The following is a 20,702-nucleotide window of genomic DNA, read 5'->3' as shown; positions in this document are numbered from 1 at the left end:
TCTGCAACCAAAGTACTGTGAAAATTGAAATTCTGACCTGTAATGTCATCACCAAAATCATTAAAAATGTATCATCCAGGGTCATTAAATATCTGTAGCTAATTTCACGACAATCCATCAAATAGTTTTTTACATTTTTGATGCAAAAGGTGTAAGAGGTTGCAGTACCAACAGAACTGATACAAAATGATACAAAAACTGAAACTGATACAAAAAATTTCAATTTTGATTTAAAACTTTTTAAAGGGTCACTTCATCCAGATTACAAAAAACATATCTTCAGTGAGCTCTACTGTTTTCTATCCATGAAGATAGTTTTGGTTTTATTAGTCATATGTCGTTCTCTGAGATTTCTGCGTCCTGGAGTTTATTTATCAGATACTGATCATCAAAGATTCACATAGTAAAAAAGCAGCCAGGACCAAGTTGTGGTTATGTTAAAACATGCACAAGTTTTGTTTCATGCACAGTTTGTAAGCTGAAACACCTTTAACTGCAGGCACAAAGCAGTAACTTTAATCTGATCTCGCTCGGTGAGTGAAGCCCAGTTATGTGCATGTATGTGTGTGACAGTGCTGTGTATTGTTTACTACAGTATGTGGTGTTGTCCGGCACTGCGGTCGGCGGCGGTGCCCTGCACACTGTCAGCCGTGCAGCAGCGGTGGCAGCGTGGCCAGTCTGTCTGGCTGCAGAGTGGGAGAGCAGGGAAATGGTTTCGAGCAGCCACAGGCCAAGGGTGGCATTACCCACAAGCCCCGTCGCCGGGCTGCTGCCGTCCCATCAATGGAAGGGGCCACAGGGGCCAGCCGGAGCCAAAAATATCCCGCCTGCCCACAACCCCCGCCCCGCTGCTGCCCCTCAGACAAACCACACCCAGAGGACGGGACAGTGGGCAGGGGTAGAGGTAGCTGTGCGTGTTTTTGTGTGTGTGTGTGTGTTTGTGCGTGTATATGTGTGTGTGGGACCGCTGAATTATTTACAGGCAAGCCTCGCGCCCAAATCCAGCGGACGGACTTAGCCCACTGTTGCCTAGCTACATGTTTAGTAGTGTCACATGAGGGAGCGTAGGTTGTGAATGCGCTGTGTAAGAAACAAGATACCAAACACACATTTTTAGTTTTCCTCTGCCAGGATGCTTTTTTCCCTGTTTCTCTCTCTTTCTTTTTCTCTGTGCTTTCTCTGTCTTTAACCCTTCAGTCTCTTTTTCTCAATTTTTCCCAGTTTATTTCTCTTTTTCACTTTTGCTGGTGTTAGATTCACCCTAATCTGTTTAGTATATGTTATAACTGTTTGATTGTATTGCTTACCTAAAGGATAAGTCAGGGTTATTACAAGTTAGGTCTTATTTTTGTAGTTTTGGCCATCATTTCATCAGCTCTGGCACTTTTTAATATTTATTTTGGATAGAAACAAGCCTATTTGGCGACACCTGTAGTTACTGGCGGTGACAGCTAATGTGGTTTAATACTACAGGTCACAGAATTCTGGGGGCAGCAAAACAAACTATTGTCGTTTTAAGAAAGAAGTCAGGCAATAATTGGCCTTTTCCATCATTCTGTGAGCAACTGTGATCTGATTTTATGCTGCACACAGCATGAGTGTGCGATCAGCAGGGCACAGTGAATGGAGTTGGTTACCTCGCTGAGAAGTTGGAGGTGTGCAGCCTGACGCCTGCAGCTCTTCGCTAGTTAAATGCTTTTAATGTGAAGCTGCAGCAGCAGGCAGTAACTTAATACGGCATTTTCCCCGGGAATGTCACCACTGACACCCAGTTCAGAATACTGCAAATAAATAAATATTGCAATATTTTCATCAGTGGGCCATAGGCTCGATTACCATTGTCTTACCTCATTCGGCAATAGATAGTGACTTAACAGACATTTTTTTCAATGAAAATCTTGAGATTATTTTATTGTGTCAGTTTTGATTACTGTCTCCTTTAAAAGCGTTTATTCTCTCTTGTTGGATGGATGTTATCCATCGTCTTCCTCTTTTTCAGCAGTGTGTGTACATGTGTGTGTGCGTGCCCTTGATTGCGATAAAGCTCCAAATCACATGTTGAGGCACATTCCAGGGTGTTCCTCTCTCTTCCAATCCTCCGGCCATTTCCAATTAGAAATGTCAGCTTCATTTTTTTTTAATGGGATCTTAACTAAATCAAACCTGCCTCACCTTCGTCCCCTCTGCCACCTCTCCTCTCCTCTCCTGCCATTTCCAAATACTTGCTACTGTGTGTGTGTGTGTATACGCGTGCAGTTTGGCTTGTGTCTAAATGTACAGTTCCACATGTAACCAAATCTAAATTTCTCTCGGCTGCCTCCTCTCCTGTTCACATAACTGCTACAACAAATGCCTGGTCAGCCTTTTTTAAAATACTACTGTACTGCCATATTACAGTTCTGTGTGTAACTGTCCTCCTTGTGTGTTCAGGGTGGACACAAGTCAGTCTAACTCCATTCATAAAGACACAGGAGTCAGGAAATAGTTAATTAATGATTACCTACTATATCACTTGCTATAAGAATTCAAACCCTTTGTAATTTTAACAAAGTTAAACAATTAACTTATTAGCATACAAAAAATGACAGCTTCCATGAATTTGTGCTATTGTGGTACTGCGGCTAATATGCCATTGTAGCTGTTGGTCTCTCCAACAGTTCTCTTCTAATGTCATCTCGTCAACATTTTGTCCAGTTGCAATCTCGACTAATAATGCTCATAATCAGTTATTTCCTCGTGAGCTCTTTGTGACACCAGAGAAGATATAAACACATAAGGCACAGTAAAGTGCCACATGACTTGCCATCAGTCACCAGACTAAACTTGGTTGTGATTTCCCCACGTGGATCAATGTAGAGCTGATGATGCAGGATGACAGTCACCAAAACTGTCCAATAAATGAGTTACCTGTCAGTCCATATAACTAAAAGGCAACAATAATTCATTTTTTACAGGTGTCATAATGTAAAGCACTTTGCATCAAACTAACTAACTATCTAAATGAATTTGCTTACCTTATTGTGTTTAATATTATTAATTTACAGTCACTACACATTCACTTTCGGACCATGAGTTTTTCTTTAGCTGGGTTTAACCCCCCACCCCCCTTCTTGTATCCCTGCCTGCCTGTTGTCTGCAGCTCACTGGATGGAATCCATACCTCCCAACAGGCGAGTGCCAGCCATAACAAGGCCCAGGATAGGAAGAGGTGATGTGGGCTGCAGACATTGGGGGGGGGGGCACAGTGCCTCTCTGCTGCTGGAGGAGGACGAGGGAGGAAACATATAGCGAAAAAACAGGCCTCTCTATCTGTGTGTGTGTGTGTGTGTGTGTGTGTGTGTGTGTGTGTGTGTGTGTGTGTGTGCGGGCAGGAGCAGGCCAGCTTTAGAACAGGAAGGAGAACAATAGCTTCTGGATCAGAGTGGAGCTGAGGGATAGAGGTGGAGGGATGGGGGGCACTTCACAGAACTAGAATGGGGGGAGGTAGGGGGTTAGGCTGCTTGGTATGTTATCAACAACCCCCCCTCCCTCACCGCCTCATCACTCTCTTGTGTCACCATTGTTATCCTCATTAAACTCTTACGGAGGGGGGTTTCCATCCAAACAAGAGCATATTTTACATCGCTTGACAGCCGCACTGTAAGGTGAACAAAGTGGAACAAACAAACAAAAAATCAAAAATGGGGAGGCGACTCACTTGCATTCCCCCGGAACGCTGCATGTCCCATGCTGGAGGCTGCACCCTTGTTTGCAGATGGCTTTTGGGAAAGGAAAGAGAAAGTGACAAGTTTGAGTTATTTTTTGTCTAGAATCTGTGACAGAATCATCATTTCAACAGCATTTTTTAAACTATAACATCGCATCATTTCTAAGTTCCTGTCCGGCACCTTGTTTTGCAGATGGTCAAATCATTAAAATCTCATTTCCTGTGTTTTCTTGCTTTTGAAAAGGCAGAGAAACTTTGCTGTGGTAACAATGGATGGCAAAGTCATTGTCAGAAAATTGAAGGTGTCTCGAGCAGTGACGAGAGTTTCCAAACATTCTTTGAATTCTTGCAAAGTGACACTTGACATGAACTTCAATGAACTCCCAAATGTTTTCCGAAAAGGGCAGTAAGGAGGAAAAAACTGAGAAAGCTAAGTCCAAGTGATCACAGATAGTACAAGTGTGTTTATTTTTGGCTGATTAGTTTTGGTTTTCATTTTTTAAAAAGCTTGTGTATTTTTGGATTTTTATTTTAACTCAACTCAACATAATGGTAAAGATGAGATACATTAAATAAGAATTACAAATATCTGATTTTTAAAATTCAGATTTTAAAAATACTACTTGCAGCACAAACACTCCCATTAAACAATTTATTGCTTGCCTACTTAATTATAGAAAATCGTTTGCATAATTAGCAGCAAATTTGCATTTTCTCCACGTTTTTTGCTTCGTTTTTAGTTTTTAGAGGCATTTTCTGAGCTGTCACAAGTACAGAGCCCCAAAACAAACAAAAATGCAGTAAAGTTATCAGATGAGTCAAAAATATAACTGAATACCTTAATAGATAGTACTGTTACTGTAGTTAACTAAGGAACTGAAAAATAAATTGCGCTATTGAACAATAAGTAGAAGAGTAAAATAAATACAGTTCTGATTTATTAGATCAACTTAATGGAAGAAAATGAAGAAGTTCTCTCTTTTTTCAATGTGTTTACAGTATGACTGATGTCTTCCCTGTACCTGTTTTGCAGTCCGGCCCCGTCCAGCCCTCCATGCAGCCTATGTTCCCAAACTGGTCACACACATAATGGCCAAAGTAGTCATCGCGGGGACGGCAAACTTTGTTGCACTTGCTGCCATAGTAGTTTTCGTCGCAGCGTACGCGGATGGTGTACTCGAGGCTGGCGATCAGGCTTTTATACTCCACCGTATGCTTCTCCTCTCCGGGGTTGATCATCCCTTTGTCGATGCTGCGCTCAATCAGCAGCTCATCATCTGGACAAAAGACAAACAAATCAATACAAACATGTTAAGGCAGTGACACTGTTGAATTCATTACTGATTGATTTCTGTTCCCGCATGGCAGACATGTAGTTTACAGTGATAAGGAGGACAGATTTACCACTCATGAATGTTAGTCATTTTTGAAACAATGGATCCTTGAGTTCAGACAGAGGTAGACAAAAGCAGCATCTCATTTTTAACCAATGATCATCAATTTTGCCTGCTGAAAGGTCAGCTTGTCATGGGTAGATTTTATCAGCTGTTGCTAGCTAGCTAATTAAGCTAACATTAGCTCCATCAGTTGGTTGAAAACGCTGTCTCCAGCTGACTCATTTTAAAATACTAACTGATGAGTTTGGCAAACATAACGCTAGTTTAACCCCCCATAGCTATTTAGTTTAGAGAATATTATAGATCCAACACGAAACTGACAGAAGAGCGGGACTCAGAGAAAAAGTCACAATTACAAATACGTCTCCTACATCCTACATCAGCACTACGGACAGCGCCATGGATTTATTAATACACAGCACAATTAGGCTACTGATATTTCAGAGCCACGGTCGGGGCCATAGATTCTAACTTGCACAACCCTCAGTCAGATAAAGGATCAATGAGTCAGGCAGACTAGACTAACATATTAAACTAAACAACTCCTCTGCTACTAGGGGATGGAGGGGGGGGGCGGCAGGTTAAAAAGGGAGATGCATTCTGGTCATTTTGCTGCTAACGGGGGCAGCTTACATGAGAGCAGACAAACACACTGTTTAATCCATTCCTTGCATTTCTGCTGTTGTCTTCTGGTTCTGGAAAGGCTATAAAAAAGACACCACCTCCAAAGTCTTTAGATACCCAGTATCGCTCTTACTACAGCCCCATGCACACCACTTCATCATGTGGAGAAATCCAAAGCTTGACAGACCTGTTGTGCAGTGACAGTAACAGTTGCTAAGCTATGATTGGACAGTCACCATTCAGGAGATGGGCTTAGCGAACAGTCAACCGACTAATCGACTACTTTTTAAGCACGACAGAAAAACAAAAAAAGAAAAACACAACAACACTCATCACGTCAAGTATTTGGGTCAGTTAGATAGGAAAGTCTTAACAACAAAAATTCTGAATGACATTCCAAGGAGCAGGACTTATTCCGGTTAAGGGATTTGACCCAACAACCCGGTGTTTAGTGAGATAAGGCTTCGAAGAATGCTTGTTGTTCATACACATCAGAGGGAAGGTGTAACCTCCGGTCAAACCTGACTGTTCCACCAAGAATGTGGAAGAAGAAAAAAAAAGAAGAGGAAAAAGGGGAAAGAATAGGAAAATTAAGCAAGCACAAACAGAGGGTGTAGGAGCGAGGTCTGCGAGGGCTTGATAACCGAAATGCTTTTTCAGTTTTCCTGCTTGGTGAAACGCTTTTCTGTCCCCCAATCCCACTCCTCCCTTGCACCCCCCACTCAGGATATCCAGCCCCGACTCCATCGGAGCCCGGCCGGAAATAATAAGAGACGGGGAACAGACAAGGAAGGGCGACATAGGAAAGGCCCTTTAGCTTGTTCTCAAGGAACAGAAGAACCGTGACCCAGCAGGCTTTGCTGCTGTGGCTTGCAGAGCCGAGTGTGACCTGGACGAGACAGAGCTGGAAGGAAGAACTTATCCTCACTGCTCAGAGTGTTGTTGTCTTGAGTGAATTGAGCAAAGCACCAACGCAGCCAGAGTTTAAATCCGCTGAGAATAACACGAGACCACTGCAGTGGCCATCATAAGCTACATTTCGACAACAAGGTTTGACTATAAATGCTACTGTTAACATTTCCTTTCATAACTAAGACGATATTTACCTCACATATCATTTATCTCCTGTGAAAGCATGTCAGCTTGTCGGGAGCTAAGCTAAACGGCCCAGTTTTTAGCTTTGTGACAATGCAGTTTTTCAGGTAATCCAATGGGTTTTTTAATGGTTTATTTAGCTTAAGAAGTAGGTGAATGTTCTCAACCCACAAACAATACATGGTACAGATACATGGTCTACACTTGACAGGGACAATGTGTGAAATTAATTTGGCAGACAGAGGATGTGGTAGATTAATTGTGGTAAATGTAATCCATTTATCTTGATTTTTTTTTTGCTAAATTTACTTTTTTACATTTTGTAACAATTTTATAATAGTAGCCTAAAGTAAAAGTAAAAAAGAGTCATTGCACGTCAGTGAACTGACATGGTAATGTCACACAGTGATATCTATCAAAAGTTAGCTAACGTTAGCTACATGTAACATTAGCCACCATAAGCTACTGGCCATAGCGAACCAAGTCAGGCTGTGGCAGCAAAACCCCTGAGTGTACTGAACTGAGAAAGACCACGTTTTCCTCCAGGTGTGAAAGGTTAGGATACTTTTTTTTGTTTGACATCTAAAGTGTTTTAAAAATGTTGTCTTCCTTGTATCAAGGGTTTTCACTATGTGAAATGTAACACACACCCCTTTGCATATTTTAATATCATCATCATAACTGCTGAAGTTTGGCACTTTAGAAAAAGAGTGAAAACCCACTAAGAATCCATTTTCACGCTGTCCTGATTTACTGAGTGTCTCTGCAAGCTAACACACTGCCACAGATTTCAGTCCCACACCCACCACCTGAAACACCCAGGCACTCACTCACTGCTGTTCATCTCCAGCAATTAGATATAAAAATATAGACCAATCATGAGCTCTCTCTGTACTGGAGGAGACATGCTAAGAGAGGCCGTTGTTACTAGGGAGAGCAAGAGAGAGTGGGCCATATAAAACCAGCTTATATAAACAACGAGGGGCTTCAGATCTGAGAAGCTGATCGCATCAAGAGCAACACGATTGTCTGTGTGAAGAGAAGATTCATTTTATAAACACAGCGTGACTGATTTTTACAAAAACAGTTTTTTAGTTACATGCAACAAGCTGCTTGTAACTGGAGTGTTTTGTTGGGGGGGCTGTTGCACTTTTGACCCCCTTACAGCTTGTCGCTTGTAACAGTGGTGATCTTTGAGCTGAAGTCAAGGCTGTGTTGACACCGCCAGTTCAAATATATCAGTTCATTTTGTTTTCCTTCACCTGACATCTGATGGTTTTCATAGAAATGTACAGTCACATTTTTTCTAGTTTCCTTCTGGACCACATGGATGTGCTCTACAAAAACTACAAATCTTTACTTAAATGCTCAAATTAAAATGTGTCCGCATTTCAGTACTCGTGCCTTACTTTAAGAAATACAGACATTTACTTACAAAGCCCCTTTTTTTATTTTACAAAAGAAACCAAAGTTATAAAATGTTTCTGAACACAAGCAAAACTGGCATAATTTGATATGAAGTAAACAAGATTACAAATATAATCAGACATTCAATGGCAGCTTTTGGTACTTGCCAGTTTTCAATACTCAGTGCTACGGACACATTTTAGTCTGTACCAACAAAATATTGAGCATTAATTTCCAGCTCTAGCTGCAACTAAGGAACTTTTTCGTATCAATCTATCTGCCAGTCATATTTTTTTCAGCAAATCAAATAATCTTCTAATCTATGAAAGGACAAATAATGACAAAGGTCCATCACGCAAACCCAGAGTCAAAACTGTTGTCCTAAAACTTGAAGCAAGCAGCTAAAAAAAACTGGACAGTACTCATTTTAGAATGATTCAAAGATAAAAGAGAAAAATCTGAAAAAGTCAAAAATATTAAATGGTTGTCTGTCTATGTGTGTCAGCCATAACACAGCAAACCACAGCAACCTGTCTAGAGCAGTCGTTCCCAACCTTTTTTGCTTACGATCCCTTGAAATCGGGTAATAGCTACTTGTGACCCCTCATTAAAGTTTATGGCCTTAGTGTGGGCACGAGCTATGAGTGGTTAAACCAAAAGTGATTTTTCCTTCTCAGGTTGTTTTCTTGAAGGAGTTTTAGAGGCCTGAGGAGGGGAAAGTATCAATTTTATTACTTTCTTATCCATTGAATCATTTTGTGACGCCTCAGACTTATCCTGGGTATAGATAATGGATGGATAGATGTACGGATGGATAAAATAATTGTAAAAGAACACCTGGAATGAGAAACAGTGCCAGAACATCACTCTCACATCAACAATGATTCAGTGATGATAACCTGGTTGTTAAGGAGTTCTTTTGTTTTGCAAAGCTTCTGCCTCCAGGTGGATCAGCGCTGCCCTAAGAAACTTTTTTCTTCTCAACTGTAATAAACATCATTTCAAAAATGTTAGCTAATGCATCCTCTCTTCTCTCAATGGATTTGTTTTAACCTGCCTGCCGCTCCAGTCGGGTGGAGTTAAATGCATCAAGATGCTTCGGATAGCGTAATGAAAGTTGCTCAAGAAATAGTACTAAATCAACTTTAAAATGCTGTCCTGTGATTGCCAAAACTTTATAATCTTTTTATTTCTGCATACAGCTTGGCACACACACCAACTTCAGTAAAGATGCAAATCACCTTATTTTCATTGCTCACGTTAATCTTCATCATTATATGAGCAGGCTACCACTTTACTTTTCCAATACTGTACAGATTTAAGTTGTTAGTTTGTGGTAACAAAACATAAATCAGTATCTGACATAGGGCTGGGCAGTTTTTGTTGTTTTGTCAATACAATACCAAAGTCTCCAATCATACTTGCCAACCTTGAAACCTCATAAATAGCGAGGATATCGAAAACCAAAAGAGACTTTGTTTCCTGCATTCTGGTCACTTAACTGCAACAGCATTTTTATGTTAAATACTTCTAATATTACTTTTAATTCTCAGGACAGAATACAGAATAATTCGCCCGTCTGGCATGAACTTGCCTGAATCTCTGGCATAAACTAATATTCATCAGTTTTCATTCATTCATTTTTTTTGTCCCTGCCCCCTTCCATAAGAAATGGGAATTCTTCGTTCGGGAGGGCTGGCAAGTATGGTACCAACACCAAAACAATACTTTCTCTGATACCTTACCTGGTACCTGAACTGTCAGTGCAATAGTGTTAAAGAATAAGGCTGGCAATGTTTTATATTTTTGTTATTGTCAACAAAAAATGTTTTATTAGTTCATCTCTCATTCTGACTTCCCTACCCTGTCTGTGGCTCTCATCCCCAAGCCCACTGGTTCCTACTGAAGACTTAAATCTTTAAAAAATAGCCCACAAATATATTGTTTGATTTTTAAAAGGGGCTAAATAATTTCTTAAAACAGCTGGCTACTGTAGTTTTTAGCAAACGTTACTCAAACAGGAGTAATGGTGCATTTCTTGGGGACTATTTTCAGTGGCGGATTAATCCACATTTGGTGCTCTAGTAAGTATATGAAGACGGTGTTTGTGGGATTGAGTCAAAATAAACTACGTGTGTGTGTTCATGGTAGTGAAGGAACATGTCACCCAGTGTGGCTTTATTGATTCGTTTTTAATAGTTTTAGACAACAATGGAGCTCTGTGGCGCAGAGGAAGAAGATATCAGGCTTTGGATGAACACACATAACTTGTTAGTAGGATACAGTCACTGTTGGTTTATGTGTTTTTTATGCGATTTGCAGACAAAGAAAAAAATATAGAATATCACCAGACTTTTACCCCTGGTTTCGAATGGAGGGATTCTCCAGTACAGATGTTCCGCTGCTATCAGCACAATATCGGACCCAATATCGGTAAACCTCGACACTCCAGTGAAGCTCCACACCAGCCAACAATCCACCAGCACACAGAGTCAACAACAGCTCTGTCCTCTTTTTTCCTGCTATTTCCGTTTTGTTTTTAAACAGGCGGGGGCTTCCTGAGGCATAAACAGCCTTCACAAAGCCTTCTTTTTCCTGAGGCCTCCAACCTGCTGCCCAGACCTGTTCACACAAGGCTCCAGTAGCACAGACTGTAACACAGGGCCGGAAACTCACTTCATGCCCTCTCAAAAAATCCACCCAGAGCCACCTTTCTGTAATCCCATTATTATTATAATCTTTATTGTAACGCCATCATGTAGTTGTTTGGCAGACTATATTCCTCATTAGGATGTCCCGAGCTAATCTGCCAGATAGGTACTGGGTCCGTCAAGGCATCTTCAAATGGATCAGTATACAGTAAATAAAGCATGATCAATTTTTTATGACATTTTCTGTTTCCAGCTTCTTAAATGTAAATATTTGCCGCTTTTCTTAGTCTTCTATGATTGTAAATTGACTACACTCAGGTTTTCAACAAATTATCAGATAAAACAAGTCATTTGAATGTGTAAGTTTGGGCTTTAGGAAAGTGGGATGAGCATTTTTCACTATTTTCTGACTTTTCAGATTAATCAATAACAAAAATTAGAACTGAGAAAAGCAGCAAATCCTCACATTTGAGAAGGTTGAACCAGAGAATGACTGATATGTGAATGCGTGATACTGGCTGTATTTTCAGAATGCAGAGCTACTGTATTTAGCTGTCAAACTTGGTTTTACTAACTTTCATTTACTGTAGGTTAAATATGCACTGTGCAGCTGTATTACGTATGAAAATACAGGACAGTCTACTGGGGACTTGTGTTGGCAGACAATCTCAAAATTCGCTCTCGGGCAAAACCTTATTCCTGCGCACACCTGGCCTGTAACAGATGACAACTCTCACTCTCTCTCTAATTATGCTACAGTATCGCTAATGCTCGCACCACCTGCATGTAACACCCACAGCTGGATACAACAGGTTAATGCCTGCTCTCTGACGTTCGTCGAAAGAAATTCCAGAAAATGTAGGAAATCCCAATCTGAGGCAGACACAGGTAAGTGAAAGTACATACACTTAGCATACACATAGCTTATCCACTATGACATATAATGAAACTAGTAGGTAAGGTTTTGACTTTGACAGGACACTTGGCTGCTGACAGACTCACTGACAGATTCCAGAATCAAACTTGTGATCATGCAATGAGAATATACTCAGGCCAAGTCTACAAGAGGGGACACGGCGGGCGAGACGTCAGCACCTCCTGCCTGCCTGCCTGTCACTGCCGCCCAGCCTCGCCCCTATGAGGATTAATAAAGCATCCCCCTAGCCATCACACCGTCACATCTTCAGGTGGTCGAGCAAGCAAAGTCTTAAGCGTCCCACCACCAGAGCTGCCGTCCAGGCCGCGGCACGGCAGTCTGGATGCCAGCCTGTCGCAGTGTTTCAGGATAATGAAGTGGCGTGCAGTAGCCAGACAGCTGGCGGGATGCTAATTAGGAGACAGACATCAGAGGAAAAAGGGGGGACAAAAAAAGAGAGCTGCAGTCCGTAATTAATGGCTTAACGATGCAATGCTCTCACAGGCTTAATATAGAGGAGAGCTGAAAACAGTCTGAGTGACCCTGAAGAGGGTGAGAAAAGGGGAGATGGTAGTGGAGGAGCACAAATAAGCTACCTGTCAATCACAAGCCAGATCTCTGTACAGAAAAGTCCAAGCCTCAGCTCATAGGTGATTTTTGGATGGCTATTCATCTTCTAAAATGTCAGTAGGATCAGGTAGGCTGTTTGGCTTTCTTTCCATTGTTGTTTCTTATTGTTCTTCAAGCTAATGCCTGCTCACCAAATCTGCTGCGGCTGTAAAGGTGTCAGTGTGCTTGAAACAAACTTCATTGTACAACGTCTGAGGGCAAAAAGGTTTACAGTTATTCCAAATAGCCACACTTGAAAGCTGGGTGAACGGCCTAGAGACGTGCGAGATGTGATGAATTGTAAAAATGGGAGTAGCGGTGCACACTTTTGGACCAGCATCTTTACTTAAAAGCATTCATGGTACAGCTACCTATCTGGTCTTAATGCAGTGCACAAGTCAAAGCCATAGTAATGTGCCAGGCAAGCCAAAATGTGAAACACATACTGTGACCAGAGCAGAATCACATTCAATAGTGCTATGAAACGTAAAAAAAACTCTATCTCAATCTAAAGCAGGATGAGAGGACAGAGTGTGAGTCAGGATGGAGAGGAGAAAAAAGATCATTTATTTTTAATAACACTGTGTTTAAAACAGAGGGGTGATCCTTACCATTGCTGTGTGTGCCATTGTCCCTGTCCCACACCTCCACAATCACAGTGTATGCTCGCTGAAACAGAGAGAAAGAAGGGGGGGGGGCAGAGGTTATCGTAGTGCATGCTAATACAGAAACAGCACACAAAAACAGAGAAACTCAGATATGCCCACTTCAAGACGTAGACGTGCACATGATGTGGCGTTTACACAGAAACTCAGATATGAGCTGCAGTCACTCATAAACAGACACACATGAGTACTTTCAAACACACACATGCAAATATTTTGCAGAAAAGGTGAGTAACGATGGGAAAATACGCCCAGTTCCCACGCTGCTGTCACTGATTAGCTTCCATCTGCTCGAGGCTAGTTAACAAGTGCAGCCACTGTTCTGTCGAAAAACAAAACATCCACCTGGTAACCAACAAAGGCCATTTTTCCCTCTTTCACCAGACAGGTCTGCTTCATTATGATAATCTGGTTTCAGAGCCAAAAACTAAATCCAGTTTTCTTTTGTCATTTCTGGATCAGGCAGGGATTTATTCTCTCGATCACCTTTACTGTGATCCTGTATTGATCCTAGGGGACGGACATTTGTCCTTGCCTTGGGTCGAGGTCAGCACCCCTGGAACTAGTAAGGATTTGATGACTTGCTCAAGGGCACTTTATGTAGTAATGTATAGATTTTCAATGGGGAAATGTATTTGTCCTGCCTTTTCCGTAGGGATCTGGTAAGGACTCTGTGTGCCCTTTAAGTCAAGTGGCAGGGGAAACACTTCAGCGTATGTTCAGGATTTCTGTCTCAGCTAATGTCAGAGAAAATTATTAGAATTTGTATTATTATTTTAATTATTATATTATATGTTATTATAATATAGGAATTATCTCTTTTGGATAATACAGTTACATTTGAATTTGAATGAGTATAAGGAATATGAGCATGTTTCAACCCTTTTTGCTTCATTTGACAATTAGTTGACCAGATGTCTTAATGTCACTAGGTTCGTTTCAGTGACATCAGTAACAGAAGTTAACACACTGATGAAAGACTTTCCTGGAGGAAACGCTGCTGTCATTTTATTTTGTTTAGTGCAGGTAATTCTGAAAGCGAAATTGAAGATTGCAGAGTATTTTGTAAAATAAACTAACATCATATTAATCACTATACACTATTTAGTGCAATGATAGAGTATTCTGATTTTGTGTGTAAAAGCCCAGCATGCCTGCACACTATGCCCTACTTTCCAGAGGGGACAGACTCCATACCACAGCAACAAACTCAAACTCTGGATTGTTTCAGGTGCAGGGCTATTTTTTTCCTTTTTTTCACGGGCATCAGCAAACAAACCGAAATGGAGCTTGCTGTCTGTCAACTGCATGGGGCCGGACGAGCAGCTGTGAGTTCCCATGACCCAAGTCTGACTCAGAGTGACTGAGGGCTGCAGGGAAGATTACAGGGGAGGTTACAAAGTGGTCCTGGGAGTGATTAGAGACAGAGAGAAGACAGAAACATGAAGCAAAAAGGTAGAGGGCTAAAGTGCTTTACGGCACTTTAAAGGTAATTTTATGGTACTCAGATTTTGGGGGGGTAGTTCACGGTTTGGAGAGACCGAAAAGATGCAGGAGAGAAAAAATCATGAGTCAGATATGAGACCATGTTGTTTCAAGTATTGGGTGTGTTCACAACAAGCAGGTTTAGAGCTGTTTCTTCAAATTAGGCAGCATTTACTTCTTTATATTTGGCTTTGATCAGGTGAGAACAATGACATTCAAAACATAATAACACTGCAGAGACAGACATTAGGGCTGCAACTAATGATAGTTTTCATTTTCGATGAATTGTTTAATCTAAGAAAACACCAAAGAACGCCCATCACTTCCCAGAGTCCACGGTGACATCTTATCAATTTACAATGATATAAAAGAGAAAATAATTAAAAATCTCCCATTTGAAAAGCTTAAACCAAGGAATGTTGTTCAAACAAGTCAATTACCTAGTTAATTATTCAGATTAGCACAAATTAGTATAAGAAGTTGCTTCAGCTCTTTATCGGTTTCTTTGATTTTTTTCAGCTGTTGAGTTGTGACTTTTGTTCAGAAGCTGTGGTTCACTTGTTATGGGCTTTTATAAATGTGTATAAACAAACCAGAAGCAAAAATGCACCAAAGTAAATTTCCCTTCTGTTATTTGGACCAATTACAGTAACATTTAACAACATGGTCATCATTTCAGTGACTGCAGCCATACTGCTGTTTGCTGGCATAAAGTTTCCACAGTAAGCAGCATGCAAACATGATCTAAGATCTCATTTGAGAGTGAAAAAGATCTGCTGGCAGTTGTGCTGTATGTTTGGCTGAATTATAGTGTCAAAACTCCAAAAATTAACAATAAAATCAAATGTGGGAAAATGTATCCAGTAAATCTTTCAGACAGGTTTTGTGAGCCTGGAGGTGTCTACGTAATGTCATGTAACTTCCAGAGAGAGCCAGATGCATTCACAGCAGCATTTTCACAATCTAATTTTTTACCATCCTTTCCCTCTGAGAGTGTAAAAACATATTACACCATCATCAAGTGAGAGACAGCCAAAGCTGTCAGAGCAGTTACATCACCAAATGAGACGGGATAGGGACACTGTGGTGGCTCTGGTCTGCAGTGACAGTTTTCCTCTTCGGACTGTAAATGCAACTGCTTAAACTATTTAATTCAACCATCTGGTGGAGGAGCTTCATTCTCCACTGTTAGACATTAGGATTGCAGCAGTTTAGATCGACTGGTTCTGGCTCAGTCAGGAACAGCACTGCAAAGATGACAACGCTAACAGTGCTGTCGATCCTATTCAACCAAATGTGTCGAGGCAACAAACACAAAGCAGTAATCACCATTTTCCTACCAGTTACAGTGCAGTTCATCTACATTTCTCAGTATAAAGCACAAGACATCATAGTAATATTAACTAGCTCCTGTATTACCACTTGGCATCTTTACTTGATTTTAGTGTTACAGTGTTTAGTCAGAAAAACTGACTTGTGCAATGTGCTTGCACAGGTTTTACTCAACTACTGATATTTCTACATCCAACATGCTGAAATGATTTAATAAAACTAAAACACACATCAGCAAGGTTCCCAGTCATGTGATCAGGGTGCAGCATGACTTAAGTACATATTAATTCAAGAATTGAAGGAATGGGTGGGACTGGAGATTTGGTCGATTGAGAAGATTAAAGGCAATGTCAAAAGTACATATACTCCTTAGCTCAAAGTCTGTCAGGTGTAGAACAGAATCTCAAAACTACACAAATATTTGCTCCAAACACTAATAACCCAAAAATCGTGACCTCAGCCTGAGGACGACCTTGATGACAGCACAAACGACACCACCGGCCTCCTGACTGAGGCTCCTCTCCATCAGTTGGAGATGACACAGCAGTGATTTATGAGCCCAGTGAGCAGCCATAACTCTGTAATGAGTGAAAAGAAGTGGACATTATCATAATCAATCTTTCCCTTTGTAATCAATTTAAATGTCACAGCCACTGGCTCCCAGACAGATGGGGCTGTCCCATGGCCTCACAGGAGCCTGACATGAGTGTACTGTGTGTGTGTGTGTGTGTGTGTGTGTGTGTGTGTGTGTGTGTGTGTCTGAACTGAAGTGTATGTTTGTGTGCAGTATGTGTGTCCTTGAAGGACAGGAGGTGGAGGATCAAAGTGTCACGTCCCTGCTGTCTGCAGTGAGACAACCTTATGAGTCGACTGTGTGTGTGTGTGTGTGTGTGTGTGTGTGTGTGTGTGTGTGGGGGTTATGGTGGGAGGGGGGGGGGGACGTGTTGGGAGACACTTGACACCTCCTAACCAATTTACAGGAGTCAGAGGGTTTTGAGTTTTCATTAGGCGAGGAGAAACCAGCCCACTCCTCACCGCCTTCACCTGTTCAATGAATAAATTACTGCTTCCACGTGGCAGGAACAGCCGCCAGCAACACACAACTCTACTGAGAATATACTGTACAGTCTGGAGCTGCTCCACATGCTATGAATTTTGTTTTTTATACATGCTAATAAGATTTATTCTTCAGTGCTGCTACTACTACATAGTTTCAGGATTATCTCTAAGTCACTTTCACTTCCTTTCTTGATTTACTCTCTGTGAAAAACTCAAGGCTTTATATTTGACTTTGGAGCCTAGTTTCTGGCCTATAATGTGCAGTATTTTGGGTTTGTTTTTTTTTACTTAGTTCGTATTAGTACCATTGCTGGTCAGACAAAACAAGACCTTTGATGTCGTCACTTTAAACTCTGGGAAAAAAATGTATCATGTTTCGTAGACCTGATGATTAGTCGAGAAAATAATCGGCAGATTAACATTAGCATTCATTTGGAGTCGTGTTTGTGTCCACCTGATTGATATTCTCTCTCTTTTAGCTCTGTTTTTGGTCTCCACCAACTCCTGAGGGAAACATCTGGCTCTTTAGCTGCTAAATGCTCCACTACGTTCACCCGCTAGACTCTAACTGCGTCTGTCTGCTGTCTGCTGCTGAGCAGGTAGTGAACAGTGGCTTTTTATTTTTCTAAGAAAAACACACTCTCAAGGTCTTAGTTTGGAGCTGGTATAGAGATATCTAATTATCATATAATTGAACAGTTAAACATTATTTGTATAACAGTATGTGTATTTGTCATTGATGAATAACCCGCAGTGATTCTGCCAATATCAATATTTTAAAGCCTCCAGTCGCAGGTGTTGTCTTTCCCATGAAAGAGCGACCAAGAAATTTGGTTTGCTTGTAATAAACAGAAGAAGAACTGGCTAGCTAACATGCGAGCAACAAGAGAACAAAGAAATGAGCATCACCTGCAGATACTCAAACTTCAACAGTAAGAAGTTCCAGTATTAAACACACTGCTTGACTGACAAGAGAACAGAGTAAAAAAAAACACCACAATGTGTGCTTAGCATCAAAAACATCTGGCATCATCACTTTAAGCCAAAGTTTTACATTTTAAGGTGGACCTAAATCAAGAGGAATGTTCCTTTAATTGGAAAATTCACAGCAGCAGGGAATTGTTAATGATAAAAAAAAAGAAAAAGCCTGAGACCCAATTAACAACTTTTCTCGAGTCGTGATCAGAGGAAAAAGAAAAAGCAGAGGCAACACCTGTCACGTCACACCTGTTAGTCTATTGACATGAATAAAACATGTCGCTCCCGGCAGAGAGGAGCTGGGATGGTTAATTTAGCACATTATTAACAGAACAAGCCCACTGCCCCTCCACCCCACCACCCACCACCACCACCTCTTCTCTCTAAGGAGGCCTCACTGCACCAACCCTCCCCCAGGAGGCCTCGTTCAGACAGCAAATCTAATCAAAGCTAATCTAATCAGGTCTTTATACTGAGCTGCAGAATGGAAAAATGACCCAATTCACTTTTCCCACACCAAAAGCGTGAAAAGCTATTTCTGTCGCTCCAGGTTACGCCAGCTCCTCCAGCGACGCAGAGGAATTCTGAGAATTTTTCTTCTATAGTAAATCAGGAGAAAATACCGCCTTAAATCCATTAGTTAGTCCTCTGATTCAGTGACATACTCGAAAAGAAATATGCCTTTGTCCGTCCTAAATATACAGAAAGATGTTGCTCTAGATTTGTAAACAAAATATGATGTGTTTTATCTCACAGAGGGAGTATTCACATTGCATATTGGACTTAAACAAAAAAAAGCACTTGCAGAGATAAAATCTGAGTACAACACTGTGCTCAGTTTTTATTACCTCCTCGTCAAATCGTCTGTAATCAGATGCTACCGCTGGGAATCTGGCTGCGCTCGCTCTGTTACACTCTCTCAACCACTGTGTATATGAAGTACAGTATACTGTGTATTGCAACCACAAGGCAGGAGCAGAGATGCTGGCTTATCCTTTACTACTTTACCTTGTATCACAACCACAATCGCTTTTCACTCATGTCCTAACTCGTAATCTTAGACTCAGAGGCAATAAGAAGGAGGAGGCTCTTTGTTTCCTGAATGCATTGTCTCCTTGGAGGTACATACAGAACAATAGGTAACGTGCTTCCATGCATTTGATTCTGGCACTGTGCTTTATAAGAAGGTGACAGGGCACAGAAAGTTCGCAAAGGAGGGCTGCAAGGTTGTCAGACAGGAGAAAAAACAGAACAGAGAAATATCGGGCTGAAAATAGAGAAAATGACATGATACCAAAGGTATGAGCAAAACCTGAACAATGACAATACATCAAGCAAGTATTTAACAAAAACATCACCTCATTAGAGCATTAATTCTAAGAAAAAGCTAACTCATGTCAACATCACTGAAATCCTCTCATCCCTGTGAAAAATGTCTTTTGGATGTATAAAGCTTTTATACAACAGTTGTCAAAATGTGGACTGTCTGACAGATTTTCTACAAACTCGTAGCGCGTGTAATACTGGGAATGTGTCTGTGACCAGTTCAAATGCTTGGCTGAAGCTACTGATTCGATAACAGGCTGTAAAAAAAAAAAAGTAAAGTGGACGAAAAGACTAGAGAGGGAGAGCAGAGAGAGAGAGACACAAATTCAGACCAACCACGACCATAAAAGTCCACAGTGACTCAAGCAACTTTGACATTTCATGATTGAAATGATATGGACGTGTGTAGGTAGGTAGCATGTTGGCTCTTGAGTAAATGAAGACATGAAGCTATAAAGAGACAAAAAGCAGAAGAAGTCTTTTGAACAGAAACCTGCTACAGAAGGAGGCACCAGCATCACAGGTGGAAAGATGCTGTCCTCATCAGAAAAACAACAGCGTATGTCAACAGCAAACCGCTTGAGGACTTGTGAATAATGACGAGAGGTGTCGATTTTTATTAAAGATTTGAACTACCGTTTGAACGTGGAAAAAAAATGAATATTCAACCTGTAATCATTTGTAATCTGTAATCAAAATTCCCAAGGTATAAGTGGTACAGGCCTTTCCTTGTCCTGAGCTGGGGGCGTTTCTAATGGCCACTAGCCGTATGACCCACTGCATGCCCTGTTGCCCTATCAGCAAACGAGACAATCGTTGTTTTTTTTGTTAATGCAAAGTGGAGAAAACTAGGGAGCCGTGCTGAACAGATAATCATGACGCCAACCGTCTGCGAAGTAGTGTGTGAAATCACTTTGGATTCACCACCATAGAAGGTAAGGCTGTTTGCGGTCACTGTGAATTGTAACTGCCTTACAGTAGCGCTAGCTTGCGACTCAAATGAAGCAGCAAAGGCACCGCGGATGAACGGAACATCTAATCTACAACATAGTTGAGGATTAGGCTACGTGTGTTGTGTGCACATTCATTTGAATGAATAATCTGTTCCTTGAGTTTTTGCCCTAATATTGACTGTAGTAAAGGTGGAAGGACACCTTTGGGGACACTGTTATGTCCCCACAAAACTTACACACAATCAGCTTTGTTGTGTAGGTCTGAGGATTAGCCTGTTAAACTTTATGCAAATGTCCTACAGTGTGAGGAAGCATCAGCTAAGAGGGAACCACAGCACAAAAACAAATATGCAAAAGAAAACGACCAATCGCCTGATGAATATTTAAATGACATGCTTAGTGCAAAAATGTGCCAGAAGCTCGGTTATCCAGATATCTGAAATATTGCGGAATTAGCTGATTCATTCATTAATTGATAAATAGAAAACTAATTCACATT

At 41.0% G+C, this 20,702-nt stretch overlaps 1 protein-coding gene across 2 annotated transcripts in view; it reads right to left on the bottom strand.

The window, feature by feature from the left end:
* Positions 1-20,702, bottom strand: part of LOC122862003 (protein jagged-2-like) — a 61,353-nt gene that overhangs the window by 29,323 nt on the left and 11,328 nt on the right. For both annotated transcript variants that reach the window (XM_044167148.1, XM_044167149.1), the window contains exons 3-5: positions 13,017-13,074; positions 4,729-4,983; positions 3,698-3,758 (exon numbers count right to left, since the gene is read on the bottom strand). In XM_044167148.1, the coding sequence (XP_044023083.1) occupies positions 3,698-3,758; positions 4,729-4,983; positions 13,017-13,074 (374 nt within the window). The remainder of the gene's footprint in view (positions 1-3,697; positions 3,759-4,728; positions 4,984-13,016; positions 13,075-20,702) is intronic.

The sequence above is a fragment of the Siniperca chuatsi genome, linkage group LG15 (genome assembly GCF_020085105.1).
Source record: "Siniperca chuatsi isolate FFG_IHB_CAS linkage group LG15, ASM2008510v1, whole genome shotgun sequence".
NCBI lineage: Eukaryota > Metazoa > Chordata > Actinopteri > Centrarchiformes > Sinipercidae > Siniperca > Siniperca chuatsi.
This window is presented reverse-complemented; position numbering and strand designations above follow the sequence as displayed.